At 37.9% G+C, this 14,596-nt stretch overlaps 1 protein-coding gene across 1 annotated transcript in view; it reads left to right on the top strand.

Annotated features, from left to right (window-relative positions):
- Positions 1-14,596, top strand: part of ATP13A4 (ATPase 13A4) — a 123,147-nt gene that overhangs the window by 57,728 nt on the left and 50,823 nt on the right. The window contains exons 6-10 of the mRNA XM_057738878.1: positions 516-585; positions 2,471-2,605; positions 6,174-6,243; positions 11,569-11,703; positions 14,201-14,371. Of these exons, the coding sequence (XP_057594861.1) occupies positions 516-585; positions 2,471-2,605; positions 6,174-6,243; positions 11,569-11,703; positions 14,201-14,371 (581 nt within the window). The remainder of the gene's footprint in view (positions 1-515; positions 586-2,470; positions 2,606-6,173; positions 6,244-11,568; positions 11,704-14,200; positions 14,372-14,596) is intronic.

Genomic DNA, 14,596 nt, shown 5'->3' with positions numbered 1-14,596 from the left:
ATCTCTGAGTTTTCAATTAAAAGGCCGTATAACTCTGCGCAGAGCTATTTTTGAAAGCCTAACACTTTTTGCTTATATTAAAACAAATTCTGCTGCTTCCCAGAACTGAATAGGAGGAGGAGAGTAAAGCTCTTCTCCTGTAATGAGCCCTCTGTCTCACATCCATGGAGCCAGAGTTGGGGGAGAGGCAGAGCTGAGAGGGTGCCAATCCTAAAACTACTTGAATGGAACAATGACTAAAATGAAATACTCAAATTACCATCAGGGGAATATTTAGACCTCAGAAAGGGTGCAGTTTAATAAATGCAATATGATCATGTTTATTGGTTTTGCACCTGGAACCCCCCCCCCCCCAAGTTATTTTGAGAAAGCTGGGGATGTTATGCAACAAGGGAGGCTTATGTTGATCCCACAAGTAAGAAAGCAAACGTGGCATAGACCTTTTTCTGAATGGGTGAGAAATGAGTTTCATTTTTATTATTAGTAACTGAGTGAGCTGTGATCTCTCCCTATAGGAGGTTAATATGTGGACCAAATACTATTGATGTTGAAATCACACCCATTTGGAAACTGCTCATCAAGGAGGTAATCAGTATTCTGTCTTGGTGCTGGCTAGAAAATAACAAAGTTAGGTTCTAGTTAAATGATCAAGAATGCTACTTGTTAAGAGTAACTGTAATTTGTGCTATTTTCAAAGAATGCAAAGTGTATTCATATCTCTACTCTTTCCTGGGGTCCATTTTTGCACACTCATTACCCATTTTAGCAGAAGATATGATGCTTGTGTGTCTACTTATCCTTTAATGACTGGATGAACACAGGGTTTCCTTTCTTTCTTTCCTTTTTAATCCTGTGTTTTTTATCCCCTGTCTCATCTTTGTGAAACTAAAATAATAATTAAAACTTAACTCAATCTCTTTCTTATAGGCGACATACACAATTTCCTCAGCATCCAAAATTGTAGGAAGAAAACATCTGTTCAGCCTTATTAGTTCTGTTGATCTCAGTGTGTGGGGGGGAGGGAAAGAAAGATTTGACCATAATTTACTAAGCTGGATTTTTTCTATTTGACTCTATCACTGGGCTTACTTCTCATTTTACCGTGATTATTATGACACTACAACTAACAGCTGTACCCTGGGTTCCCTCTTGTACGCTACCTCCACTCCTCCTTGCCTTAAAAAAGGCTTACTAAACTCAAGCTCCTTTCTCAATATTTCTAGCAAGCTTTAAGTCATGAAAGAAAGTAGCAGAAACTGATAAGAAAAGTGTCTGTGCGCTTATTCCCTAACCAGAGGAAGGATTACTGTTCCTATTTTAGAAAGATGAAAATCAACTAGAAGGAATTTGAGTAAAGGCACAAAATGTTTTTAACCCTAGCAGGATTACAACTGTTGGAGTTAATCTCTACTTTCTCCCACAGTGTTCTAGATGCTCAGTTACAGATCATCCCTTTCACCTTGGCTCTCTATTTGGGAGAAAATTTAGTCTTCATCTCATACATTAATCTAAAGGACTTTAATGGCTTCGATATGGCAATGTTGTGTCATAGAGGAGAGCAATAAACTAGAAAGCATTTTAACTTTGTAAACTGACCTACTACTTCACTCTTCTGAAGGCCACTCAATGTAAACTGGATATGATAATATCTACCCCTTACACAACCGTTGTGATGGTCAACAAGATGATAAATGAGACAATACTTTGTAAATTATAAGGTGTAGCGATGGTTAAAAGTCAGTGATCTGGATTTCCTAGGTCGCGCAGTGGTTAAGAATCCTCCTGCCAATGCGGGGAACATGGGTTCGAACCCTGCTCTGGGAAGATTCCACATGCCGGGGAGTAACTAAGCCCATGCGCCACAACTATTGAGCCTGTGCTCTAGAGCCCTTGAGCCACAACTATTGAGCCCATGTACCACAACTATTGAAGCCCATGCGCCTAGAGCCCTTGCTCCGCAACAAGAGAAGCCACTATAGTGAGGAGCCCGTGCACCACAATGAAGAGTATCCTCCGCTCGTATCAACTAGAGAAAGCCCGTGTGCAGCAACAAAGACCCAATGCAGCCAATACATAAAATAAATAAATAAATTAATTAATTAAAAAAAAAAGTCAGTGTTCTGGGGCCAGGTTGCCTGGGTTCAAGTCCTGGTCTGTGACAGTCGTGGCTCTGTATCCTTGGGCAAGTTTCTCAAGATCTAAGGCTCAGTTTCTTCATCTTTACAATGGAGATAAGTAATAACTTCTGGATGATAAGATAATTGTGGGAATTAAATGAGTAAATTCAGGTAAAGTTGCTTTGTGCAGCATCTGGCCCATGGTAGATGCTACATAAATGTAATAAGAATAAGAATACTGTGCAGGACGATTTACATGATGGAGAGGATTACGGTAACAAATAAGTCAATGAATAGCTAAGTGTAAAGCCTAAATATCTCCTTTGTCTTCCTGTTTTGATATCTGCCAACAGGTTTTAAATCCATTTTACGTATTTCAACTCTTCAGCGTCTGCCTGTGGTTTAGTGAAGATTATAAGGAGTATGCTGTTGCCATCATAATCATGTCCATCCTTTCCATCGCTTTGACTGTATATGATCTCAGAGTGGTGAGTTTTTCCACCAATCCTATGGTCTGAGGAAGAAAGAGTTGCGACTTTGTTGAAATTTTGTTTGAAAAAAGTATAACTGGAAAATAGTCACTGCCCACTTCATAACAAATGAGGCCAAGTTCGTAAATATCTATCTAGCATGATAGCTGATGCTCAACAAGCGCTAGTCCTTTCCTTTTCTTCACATTCCGTTCCCTAACCTTTCAAGTTATTTTTTCTCTCTGTTTAGCTTATGAAGGCTGATTATTGAGGAGAAAATGCAGATATTTATGAATTGTGAATAAGTGAAAAAATATGTGTAGAGAATACTGATGGATCTTGAAGATGGTAGAAGAGGGATGGAGGTGGAGGAGTCTTTAATATTCAATGAGTGTTTAATATCTTTGTCCTTTATGTTTGGTTGGTACTCATTTGTCAAAACCCCAGTCCAACTCTTGGCTCTCTTTATGCCTATACAAGGGGATCTAGGTGCTGCTGGGAAAAAATCAGATGGTACAGGTTGGTTGATTGCACTATAAATCCATGAATACCGACCTCATCTGGGCAAGCTTTCTATTTCTCTCTGGTCAACGTGCTCTCCCATTCTCCAGAATTAAGGTCTCAAACCAAGTCTTCTTCCAGTTTCTGAGATGCCTAACTTCCCACATTCCACTTTTCCTCTAATTCAGCTGATAATCTATCACATTGCTTTTTTTGTTTTCCACAAAGATAGAAATCATAAGACAGGAATTTGCTCAATTCCACACCCTCCTACTGCCAGATGACTTTTGTCTCCACCTCCCTCCTGACCTGAACTCTCATTATAGAGGAGGAAGTGCCCTCTGCTTGTGCTTTTGATAGCATCATTTCCTACCTTCTCAGTATGCCCATGGGGTCAGTGAATGACTCCTTTTCTCACTCCCTCTCCCTGAGAGCCTTCCCATCAGCATTTAAACATGCTCAAGCTTCTCCTAACTTAAAAAATGACAAAACAGGAACAAATGAAAAAATTCCTTCTTTTGACCACGCTTCAAACTTCAGCTGCTACTCTACCTCTTTTCTCCCTTTGACAGCAGAACTTCTTGACCTCGTTTATGCATTTCTCTTCATTTACTCATCTCCCTCTGATTTCTCATCTATACTGAGCTGGCTTCCTCTCTTATGACTCCATTCAAACAACTCTTGTTAAGGTCACCACTACAATCCCAAGACTCATAGATAGTTGTAAAAGTAAAAAACGATACTTTTCAAAACTAGCTACTCTTTTTTTCTTAATAGAAGGAGTAGTATATGGACATAATAAAAAAAAGTTCACACAGAACAAAATAGTGTAAATGAGAAGTAAATATTCCTCCCACCTTAGTTCTTTCAGTGTCTGGGTCTCCTTTTAAGAGGCATCAACTGGGACCAGATGTTCTATATACTTTTAGCATTGTAAAACACATTAATTTGTTTTACACAAATGGAAGTGTACTATTTCATAATACTGTTATGTGCTTGTATTTGCACATATCTTAAATATCTTTCCATATCTGCACAAACATATTTTCTCTAAATGTACCATAATTTAAAAACCAGTCTTATATTGATGGATATTTGGGTTGTTTCTAGTCTTTTGCCATTAAAACAATGCTGCATTGAGGATATTTGCACTTATATCTTTTCACACATCCACATATATGCATGTTTACAAATACGTATAAATCACAAGTATATGTGACTCATATTACATGTAAATTTGTGTATAACATATCTGTACTGATAAGGAGATATGTTTTCTATATTTGAAATTAATCATAAGCTAGATATATTATTTTAGTAGACATTGTCAAATGCCTCTTAGACAAGTAAGGCCAATATACACTTCTCCCAAGAGCAGGTAAGTGTTTGTTTTCCTTATTTTTGCCAATATAAGTGAAAATAGGACTCCATAACTCTAATAGCACATTTTCCATTGTGAGCTGAACACGTGCTCATGTTTTAAGCTATTTGTATTTCTTTTACTATGAATCGTATTCATGTCCCTCGTTAATTTCTATTGGGTGGTTGGTCTTTTGCTTGCTGAGTCTCTGATTCCCCTCCCACAGCGGACACTGTTTTCCACACTGTAGATTTCACTAAACCTCTCAGTTGCATTTGACACTGTTAACTGCCCCGTGCGTTCCCTTTGGCTTCAGTGACATCACACTTTCCATCTCTCTAGCTGCTCTTCCATTATCTTGTTATACTTCATCGTCCTCTACCTGGCTTTTTAAAACATGAGTGTCTCAATATCAAACCGATATGAAGATGTTTACCATATAAAGTCTCCCCCTTCCTCCACCCCTCCACTTATGCAACCACATTTATTAGTTTCTTGTGCATTCTTCCAAAAACTTTTTTGGGATATGTATATATTTTATTTTTCTTTCTTATGTAAGAGGGAGCATAATTACATTATTTTCTACCTAGCTTTATTATTATTATTATTATTAATAGTGTCTTGATGGTCTTTACAGGCGAGTTCGAGTCTTCATTACTCTCATACTGTATGTACTAATGACTTCTAAAGGCATATGCTAATAACTTTCAGATTTATATATGTATTTCAAGTCCAAATATCTCTTTTGAGTTTGAGACTCATAGGTTCAACAACCTATTTGATTCAATGTCACTTCTTCAGGGAAGATGTCTATTGGTTGGTTAGCTATATATGCTCCAAAAACACCTCATCCTTTTTCATTTTATTGTTGATTGTAGTGATATATGTGTGTGATTATTTGATTAACTGTATTTACCCAGTAGGTTGTAAATTCCCTGATGGTAAGAATCATATCGGTTTTGTTGACCATTCTACCCCCACCTCTTAGTGTAAATGTTGTTTAATAAATGTTGAGTGAGCACACAAATGAATAAAAGAACAAGTTAATAGCAGAACACTCTTTCACCTTATATTACTCTATTAATCATTATTAGGACATAGTAATCAGACTTGTAAATTATTTGAGGCTAGGAGATTTAGGGAGTGTCTTAAATGACAAAATGAGAATTAAAAAATGAAAACACTAAATGATTGGGACTTTTTAATCCCAGAACCATGTAAAAGGCCTTTCACACAATAATTTCTTAATAAATGTGAAATCAAATATAATCATATTATTATTTTTGTCTCCTCTTACTTATTCACTCTCAGGGTCCCATGTATTTCATATATTAAAACAGCAAATACTGTGAGGGAATAGCAGGAACCACCAAACTCCTTATGAAGTTAGATTAGGAGCCCTGATGTGGGGTAACCCAAAGCTGAAATAATGCTTGGCTCTTGAAGCTGTTTAGGTATAAACAAAAATTTTGAATGATCAAAGTTCTTTTGAATGGACAGAGCATGCTGGGAAATTCCTTTCTACTAAACAACGCCTATTTATCACTGGCTGAAGAGCGCCACAGGTTGGATGCTTTTTCAATTGAGTAGCAGGCTACTCAGTTTTGTTTTTAAACAGTGCATTCAGTTGGCTCCGTCTTTAAGGAAGGCTAACACTTTACTGAATAATATCTAGGACCTATCCTCAAATAGAAAAGCCTTTTCCTGTTTTCTGTTCTTTTTCAGCAATCTGTAAAGCTCCACCATTTAGTTGAATCACATAGTAGCATTACAGTCTCCGTATGTGGGAAGCAAGGTAAGTCACTTCATTTCAGATCTATGTGTTGTCCATATGAAATCAGAAAAGAATTTAAATTTGTATTTCTGAGTGTCCCTATTACTCTCAGCTTCGTATGTATCTTTTCCTGCACACTTACTTAGAGGGGTGAGGAACATGAGATTTTTTTTCACCTTTAAAAAAAACAGTGAGGTAAAACTGACATACAATAAGCTGAACATAACTAAAGTGTACAACTTGATAGGTTTTGACATGTGTACTTACATATGAAACTATGACCCCCCCCCAAAAAATGATGACTGTCCATCACCCGTAAAAGTTGCTTTGTGCTTGTTTGTAATCTTCCTTCTCAATTTCTCACAATTTCATCCCCATCCTTGGGCAACCATATTGCATGTTTAGAATATTTTATAAATGGCATTATACAGTACACATTTTTCGTCTTTTATAGTATATGTTGGATTAATTTCAGGGGGATCGAAGTTCATAATGATTTTGAAGTTCATCCATTTTGTTAAGAACATCAATAATTTATTTATTTTTATTTCTGAGTGAATTCCATTGTCTAGATAGACCAGTTTGTTCATTCATTCATTTGTTGATGGAAATTTGGGTTATTTCCAGTTTGGGGCTGTTACAAATAATGCCACTTGAACATTTGGCTTCAAGACTGTCTATGGACATACGCTTTCATTTCTTATAGGAAAATACCTAACCGTGGAATGGCTGACTCATACGATAAATAAATATTTAACTTTTAAAGAAACTGTCAAACTGTTTTCAAAGTGGTTGTGCCATTTTACATTCCCACCAGCAATGTGTAAGACTTTTGGTTTCTTCACATTCTTGCCAGTGCTTGGTATGGTCGGTCTTTTCAATTTTGGCCATTTTAATAGGCGAGTGGTGGTATCTCATTGTTGGTTTGTTTTTTTTTTTCATTGCTGTTTTAATTTGCATTTTCCTGGTGACTAATGGCATTGAGCATCTTTTCAAGTGCTTATTTGCTACTTTTATATCTTCTTTGGTGAAGTATCTGTTTAAATCTTTTTCTTATTAGACTGTTTGATTATTATTAAATTTTGAGGGTTCTTTCTACATTCTGGATACAAGTCCTTTTTCAGATATGATTTACAAGTATTTTATCTCAGTCTTAATTTATAATATCTTTTAATTCCCTTCATAGTGTCTTTAACAGGGCAGATGTTTTTACTTTTGTAAATTTTTACTTTTATCAATTTTCTTCTTTTGTGGGTCATGTTTTTGTGTCATATCTAAGACATCTTTACCTAATCCGAGGTCATCAAGATTTTCTACATTGTCTTCTAGAGGCATTATAGTTTTAAGTTTTATATTTTGGTCTCTGTTGTATTTTGAAGTTTTTTTCCTGTTTTCTTCTTTTTTGGATTGAAGTTCATTTTTCTGCAAACAGATAACCAAATGTCCCAATACCATGGGTTGAAAAGAAAGTACTTTCTTCACTAAATTGTCTTTGCACCTTTGTCAAAAAATCAGTTTCCTGTACGTGGGTGGATCTTTTCTGGACTCCTTAGCCTATTCGTCCTATTCTACTGTTCTATTTGCCTGTCTTTGTATCAATACCACACAATGTGGCTTTATAATAAGTCTTGATATAGAATAATGTTAGTCCTCCAGCTTTGTTCTCTTTCAGAACTCTTTTGGCAATATTGGGCTCTTTGCATTTCCATATGACTTTTTGAATCAGCCTGTCAATTTTTACAAAAAAAAACCTGCTAGGAATTTGATTGGGATTGTGTTGAATCTGTAGATCAGTTTGTGAAAAACTGGCGTGTTAACAAATTTGGATCTTCTGACCTCTGAACATGGTCTCCATTTATTTGTCGTCTTTGATTTCTCTCAGAAGGGTTTTATAGCTTTTGGTGGACAGTTTTTCACATTCTTTCTCAGATTTATTTTTAAATATTTCATATTTTGATGCTATTTAAATATTTTAAATGGAAATGTCCCGTTGTTCATTTGCTCCTTTTCCCCTCATATGCACGTGCTGACTACTAGTCTGCTGAATACTAAAGAGGGATCTCTGTGGGCCTTTGTGGCTCTCCACCTGGGTAGTTACCTTCTCTCCAGTACTCTGTTCTGTGAACACAAGATGCCTTCATCTCCACACACTTTCATCTCTGCTCTGAACCATGAGTCTTCAGGACTCTGTCCAGGATCCCCTTCCTGCATAGTGGCCTGGAAACCTACAGGCAGTAAGCTGCAGGGCATCTTCATTGGTTTCTCATTTCTTTTGTTGCCTATATTGTGCCTAAAACCACTGTTTCATCTACTTTGTGTGACTTCCGGTTGTTTCATGTGGGAAGATAGATTTGCTCCTTTTTGCTATCTCTTTGCTGGAAGTGAATTTTTATCTTTTAAAAAGGTCCTGATCATCTTCTTATCTTAACTTTTTATGATGAAACATTTTACATTTACACAACAGTGGAGAGACCACGATAATGAAGCCCTAGGTACTTATCACCCAGACTCAATTACTATCAAGTCCCTGAATTCTGTTTTCATCAATGCTACTTCCTCCTTTGCCCTGGATTATTTCTGAACTATTTCAGATATCATATAATTTCATTTGAAAACATTTCAGTGTAGATCTAAAACATAAAGACTCCTTTTCAATTCCTTTATCACGGCTTTAAAAAAACATAATTAAGAAATCATCAATTATACAGGCAGTATTCAAATTTCCACAATTGAATCACAAGTGTGTGTGTATATATACTTGTGATATATATGATATACAATGTATATATTTTTTCAAGTCAGGATCAAAATAAAGTCCATATACTGCAATTGGTTAAGTTTCAAGTTTATTTTAATCCACACTTTCTCGCCTCCACATTCAATTTTTTTCCTTGAAAAGTTTCTGTTGAAGAAAGTAAGTAGCTCATCCTGTGGTTTCCACAGTTTTGAACGTATTGATTGCATACTTATGGGATAATTTAACATGATGTTCTACTTGTACTTCCTATAAACTGATGGTTAGATCTGAGGCTTGAGTTTTTGGCAAGAGTACTTCATAGTTGGTATTGTGTATTTCTAATAGGAGGTACATAATATCTCTCTTTTTCTTGTGATATTAGCAGAAGTAAATGCTCATGACCCAGATTTATTATTTCATTAAGAGTTTAAAATATGTGCCATCTTCATACATTAAGTGGGATATTTCCATAAAGAGAGACACTCTTCTTCAACTATTTCATTATCCTGAGATGGTGTGTTTCAGATTAAATATATGACTATAAATCTCCTTATTACCAGCTTTCAAAATAATGCATTGATCTTCTAGCATTTTCCAAAGGCTTTAATAAAATGTTAGTGTCATTACGGATGTATAATTTTAACATGGTTGGTATATTTTCATCAATTGTAGTTTTTATTCTTGTTGTTGTTCAAGTTGCCCATCTTTGGCCATTCAGAACCTTTTTAGATTGACTCTTGAATTTATTTGACATGACCCCAGTAGTCTTTGAAAATTGTATTGCGCTCTGGTATGATAAACTATTCCAAGTTCATCTTGGACAATTCCTGCTGCAAACCTGGACACATCCATTTTTCCAAAGACCTCTTTCATGTGATACTTAGAGACCTCAGAGTGTTACGAGTGCTCATTTCTGTGCTGTTAGTCATTGTTTCCAGAAGACTTACCTAGAAAATAATATTCTAAAGATAACATAAATTATGAGTTCATACTGACATTTCCAGATTAAGTTTGGAACTATGGGTTTTTCACTTAACTTTGTTGATTGTCCTTCTGTTTCTCCTTTCTCCACACTAAAGTCCTGATCCTCAACTATAGCAACAAATTACCCATTTGTTTTATGGCATTACACATAATAATCTCAGAATAACAAACCAACACACCCAGCAACACGAGTCCTAAAAACAATTTAAGATTTTTTTAGAGTTCTTTTTTCTCCTGTTTCTGATACACTGTTCATTATGGACTAATGAACTCCTGTTTTATTTGATGGGTTATTGTTCATTATTATTATCCTTTACTTCGATGCTCAAATTGTTACAGATTTCGGCAGCGAGAGCCCGGCAAGTTGGCTGTAGTATCTTTTGGACCTGTCCCCGTCGCTCTGGGAGCACGTCCCTGCTTAGTGGCACCACGGGACGTTCTATCTTATATTATTTGTACTTTTCTTGGCCCAGGGTTGTAATCAGCCATTTCTTTAAAGAGCCCTAGTTCTTCTTTGAAGGGAAATGAAATTTAGACACCAAACTTTGGGTAGTAGGTGTACACGTCTTTATTGGGTTTCACTACTCCTGAGTCCTCTCAGAGAACAGAATTAGAGAATGTACATATAAAAAAGGACAAGCACATATATCTGCATATATCCTTGTAAACGTACACATTCACATCTATATTATTTCTCTATTTATTGAACACCATCAGTTTACACGGTTGTCTGCTATTCTAGTCCGATATCACAGAGCTCATTCTGCTTTTATTTCTGTTTCTATTTGTAACTTCCTTTCTTCAGTGGGAAACCTGGCTCTCATTAGCCTCCTTATATCTGCTTAATGTATCCATCCTGCCTTTCTCACCCTGCTTGGACTCCAATATGTCACACCAGGCCACTGCCACCATGGGGGTCCTTGTCTCCCTCCTTGGGCTCTGACACTCTGCACCAGGCCATGTAAGCCCCATTCATCCACTTTAGGCTCCACCACATGCAGGGGGCTGCCACCCCCAGCCCCATTTCACCCAGCCCCCAGCATGGATGTCTCTCTTGCTTAACCATAGCTCTGGGCTTTGGGACTGAATAAGGAAGGTGAGAAGTAAAGGAAGGCCAGAAAGAAGGACAGAAGGTAGAAAGGAAGGACAGAGTTTTCCATTTTCTTATTGTGAGTAAGAATGAATATCTTTTCAAATGCTTCACACCTGCCACTTGTGTGTGTGTGTGTGTGTGTATGTGTGTGTGCGTGTGAACTATATGTTAAGGTCTCCAGCAATTTTACTATACAGTCATTTGCTATACATCTTTTTCCCCAAACTCTTTGTTTATTAGGAATATTAATCTTTTGACGGCAATGTAATTTTCAAACACGTTGTCAGAATTTGTCATTAGATTTTTCTTTGCCTATTTATTTTTTTTGCCACACAAAGGTTTTTATTTTATGTACTATAATGTATTATCTTTTTTCTCTTATTGTTTGCAGATTTCGAATCAATGTTGAGGAATGGCCTCCTTTTTATATACGCCCTGGTTGCTTTTTCACTGATTTCCAATTTAGGTAGATGTTGAACTATGTTATTGTGGGAAAAAAATCTGACTCAACTCTGTCTCCTCATACTTTCAGCTGGAGTCCAGGAGCTGGAATCACGCTTGCTGGTACCTGGAGATCTATTAATTTTGACGGGGAACAAAATGCAAATGCCATGTGATGCCCTTCTGATTGACGGCAGCTGTGTGGTAAATGAAGGCATGCTGACAGGTATGGTTCTGTCTCCTGGCTTACAGCCTCTGCTGGTTCTCCAGGTTTTTCCTGAATGATAATGCAGTGCATGGGGTTGCTATGGGACCTTCCTATTAGCACAGATCTTATTAACAGTCTTGCACTGGACAGATCCAAGAGTTCAAATCAAAGCTGTTTTCTCTGCGCTAGGTTTGATAACAGTCCTAACTTTTTGAGTGTTTAGCATTTCTACTACAACCCTGTCATTTTTCCTTTAAAGATTTTAGAGATCATTCGATGTTTCAGAATCATCTGTGACTCTTATGTTTAGTATTTTTCTATAAAATACATCTTCAGATAAACAAGAAGGGTTTGAAACCCATTAATGATGTCCTGAAACACACCCCACACCACCCTCCCCCCTCCCCCCCCACTCCCCCACCCCAGGTCAAGCCCAAGCTCTTCCTAGCTTGGTTCGAAAATGTTGAAAATTGGTTGATGCAGGATTTGCCAAATCTGCTACTTTCAAAATTCACGCTGGATAGTTTGGAGTAGCTGTGTTTCATTTTCAAATCGTATGCTGGAGCTGGGAGGGACGTCTTATCACAGATATGGAAGCTGGGGTTCAGAGAGAAGTGACTTTTCAAGGTCACGGTGCTTTGAGTTCTTACTCACATATGCATTTATGAGAAGATGCTGTGCCGACCTTTCTATAATATAAAGAATCATAAAGTCTTTTTCAGAGATGGAATTGGAGGCTGTAAATACATATTGATGTACTGTGGTTCCCATTAAAGTCAAAATCAAATCCATTTCTCCTGGCAGACCAGGAAGGCATGAAATGCAGACAAGAGCATACAGCTCCCTCCTGTGTGAACTAACCAAAAAAAAAAAAAGGCATAAAAGGTTAGGTTCCTTTCTCTAAGGAATCCATAGACTGATAAAAATCCCTTCATGCTGGGACTTTTACGCTGCCAAGGACCGTTGTCCTAATGAAAGTGGTGCTAGTATACTATATACTAGAACATATCCCTGCCTTTATACTGTCCTTTCTCCAAATGGAGGTAGAGGGCTTCAATAAGCTGTATTCTCAGAACAGGCCATAGTTACTTTCACAATTCATTCACCATCTTGTATTAGCACTTAACCCCCTGAAATCTGCCCCTCCCAGTGCGCTGGCAAAAGTCACAAATGTCCCAATTGGCAAATCCAATGGATTCTTTAAATTTCTCATCTTATTGGCCTGCCTGCTGCATTTAACCATACTGCCCATCTCTTCCTTCTGAAAACACTCTTCCCTCTAACTCTCCAAGCCAGTGCTGACTCCCTGAGTTCTTCTACCACTGCCAATACCATTCAGCTTTCTGCACCGCTCCTTTTCCTCCACCTCTTTGCTTTTTGATGTTGTTCAGGCATCCTGGACCTTCCATTTTCTCACCTCTCACATGAACCCTGAGTAATCTCGTCTTTTCCTGTGGCTTTAATTATTGTCTATAAGGTGATGAACTGTGACCAAGCGTCTCTGGTCAAGGCCTCTCCCCTGAGCTCCAGACCCAAATAAATATCTAACAGCCTACCAAGTATGTTGACGTGGTCATTCCACAAGGCATCTCCAACTCAGGGACCAAAAGGCAACTCCTCCTTCCTCCTGTAATCTCTGTGTTGTTGATTAAAGCCCCCGCTCTGCTCATTCTTCCACGTCAGGAACCAGAAAGCCATTTAAAATTCCTCTGTCCTTATGATCTGCCACTATAAAAATCTCCCCAAGTTTTATAGCCCCTCAGTTTCTTATTTCTCAAAACCGGTGCCGCTTTTCTACTCCTACTGCCAGTGGCCATAATTCAGACCTTGTCCTCTTCAAGCAGGACTCTTGTGATGGTTTCCCAACTGGATATCCAGCCTCCAACCTCATCAGGCTTCAATTCATTCCTTGGACTGCAGACAGAGTGTACTCTCGTGTACATAAATGTCATTGCACTCTCCTGAAGCAAACAGCTAAATATCTCCCTATTTCCTTCCTGCCACCAGCGCCTATAGAAAGACATGTAAACACTTAAGTGCGTGCTTGCAGGTCTTCCCCATTTTGGCTCCTACATCGCTCTCGTGGCCTCTTACTCCCCGTTCCCCACATTCTAGACCGCACAACTTGTTATGCCCTAAATGGTTATTTCCAGTCTATTTCAGTGTCCCTGTTTGATTTTATAATATTTATAGTATTTACAAGGGTGAGTCAAGAATTATCTGTACTCCGGCTGTAGAATTTATAGAAGTTTTAATACAACCAGAGTGCAGATAATTTTTGACCACCCCCTCATATGATATGACATTGTACTTATTTGTTTCCATGGCTGTCTCCCCCTCTGGACTACAGACCCCATAAACACAAGAACTATGTTTCTCCTTGTATCCCCTATACCTAGGGTTGTTCCTGCCGCATGGCAGGCTCACAGCAAATGCCTGCCGCGTGCTGTGTTAGGATATGCGTGTTTGAGTAAAGGCCGCCCACCTCACAAAATGAGACGCTTGTTTTCTGTAGGAGAAAGTATTCCGGTTACTAAAACTCCGTTACCTAAGATGGATGGCTCTGTGCCCTGGAAAACACAGAGTGAAGCGGATTACAAACGGCATGTCCTCTTCTGTGGAACAGAGGTTATCCAGGCCCAGGGGGCTTGCTCTGGCACCGTGAAAGCAGTGGTACTGCAGACGGGTTAGTTAGCATCTCCTTCGTTTTATTATTTTGATGAAATATTTTCACTCCATTTGTCTAGTGCCTTGAATCAACTGGGTGAGGAGCAGTAAATATAGATGTTTAAAATGTGAATTGAACGGTGGCATATACCTTTTAGTAAAAATAACAACATTGGTGACAATTATTATTCATATGCTTTGTAATTTATAACTATTTCCACATAGCAAATTAGCGGAACGAAGT

The sequence above is a fragment of the Hippopotamus amphibius genome, chromosome 6, assembly GCF_030028045.1.
Source record: "Hippopotamus amphibius kiboko isolate mHipAmp2 chromosome 6, mHipAmp2.hap2, whole genome shotgun sequence".
In the NCBI taxonomy this organism is placed as follows: domain Eukaryota; kingdom Metazoa; phylum Chordata; class Mammalia; order Artiodactyla; family Hippopotamidae; genus Hippopotamus; species Hippopotamus amphibius.
Note: the sequence above shows the minus strand (reverse complement) of the source record. Positions and strands in the feature narration are given on the sequence as shown.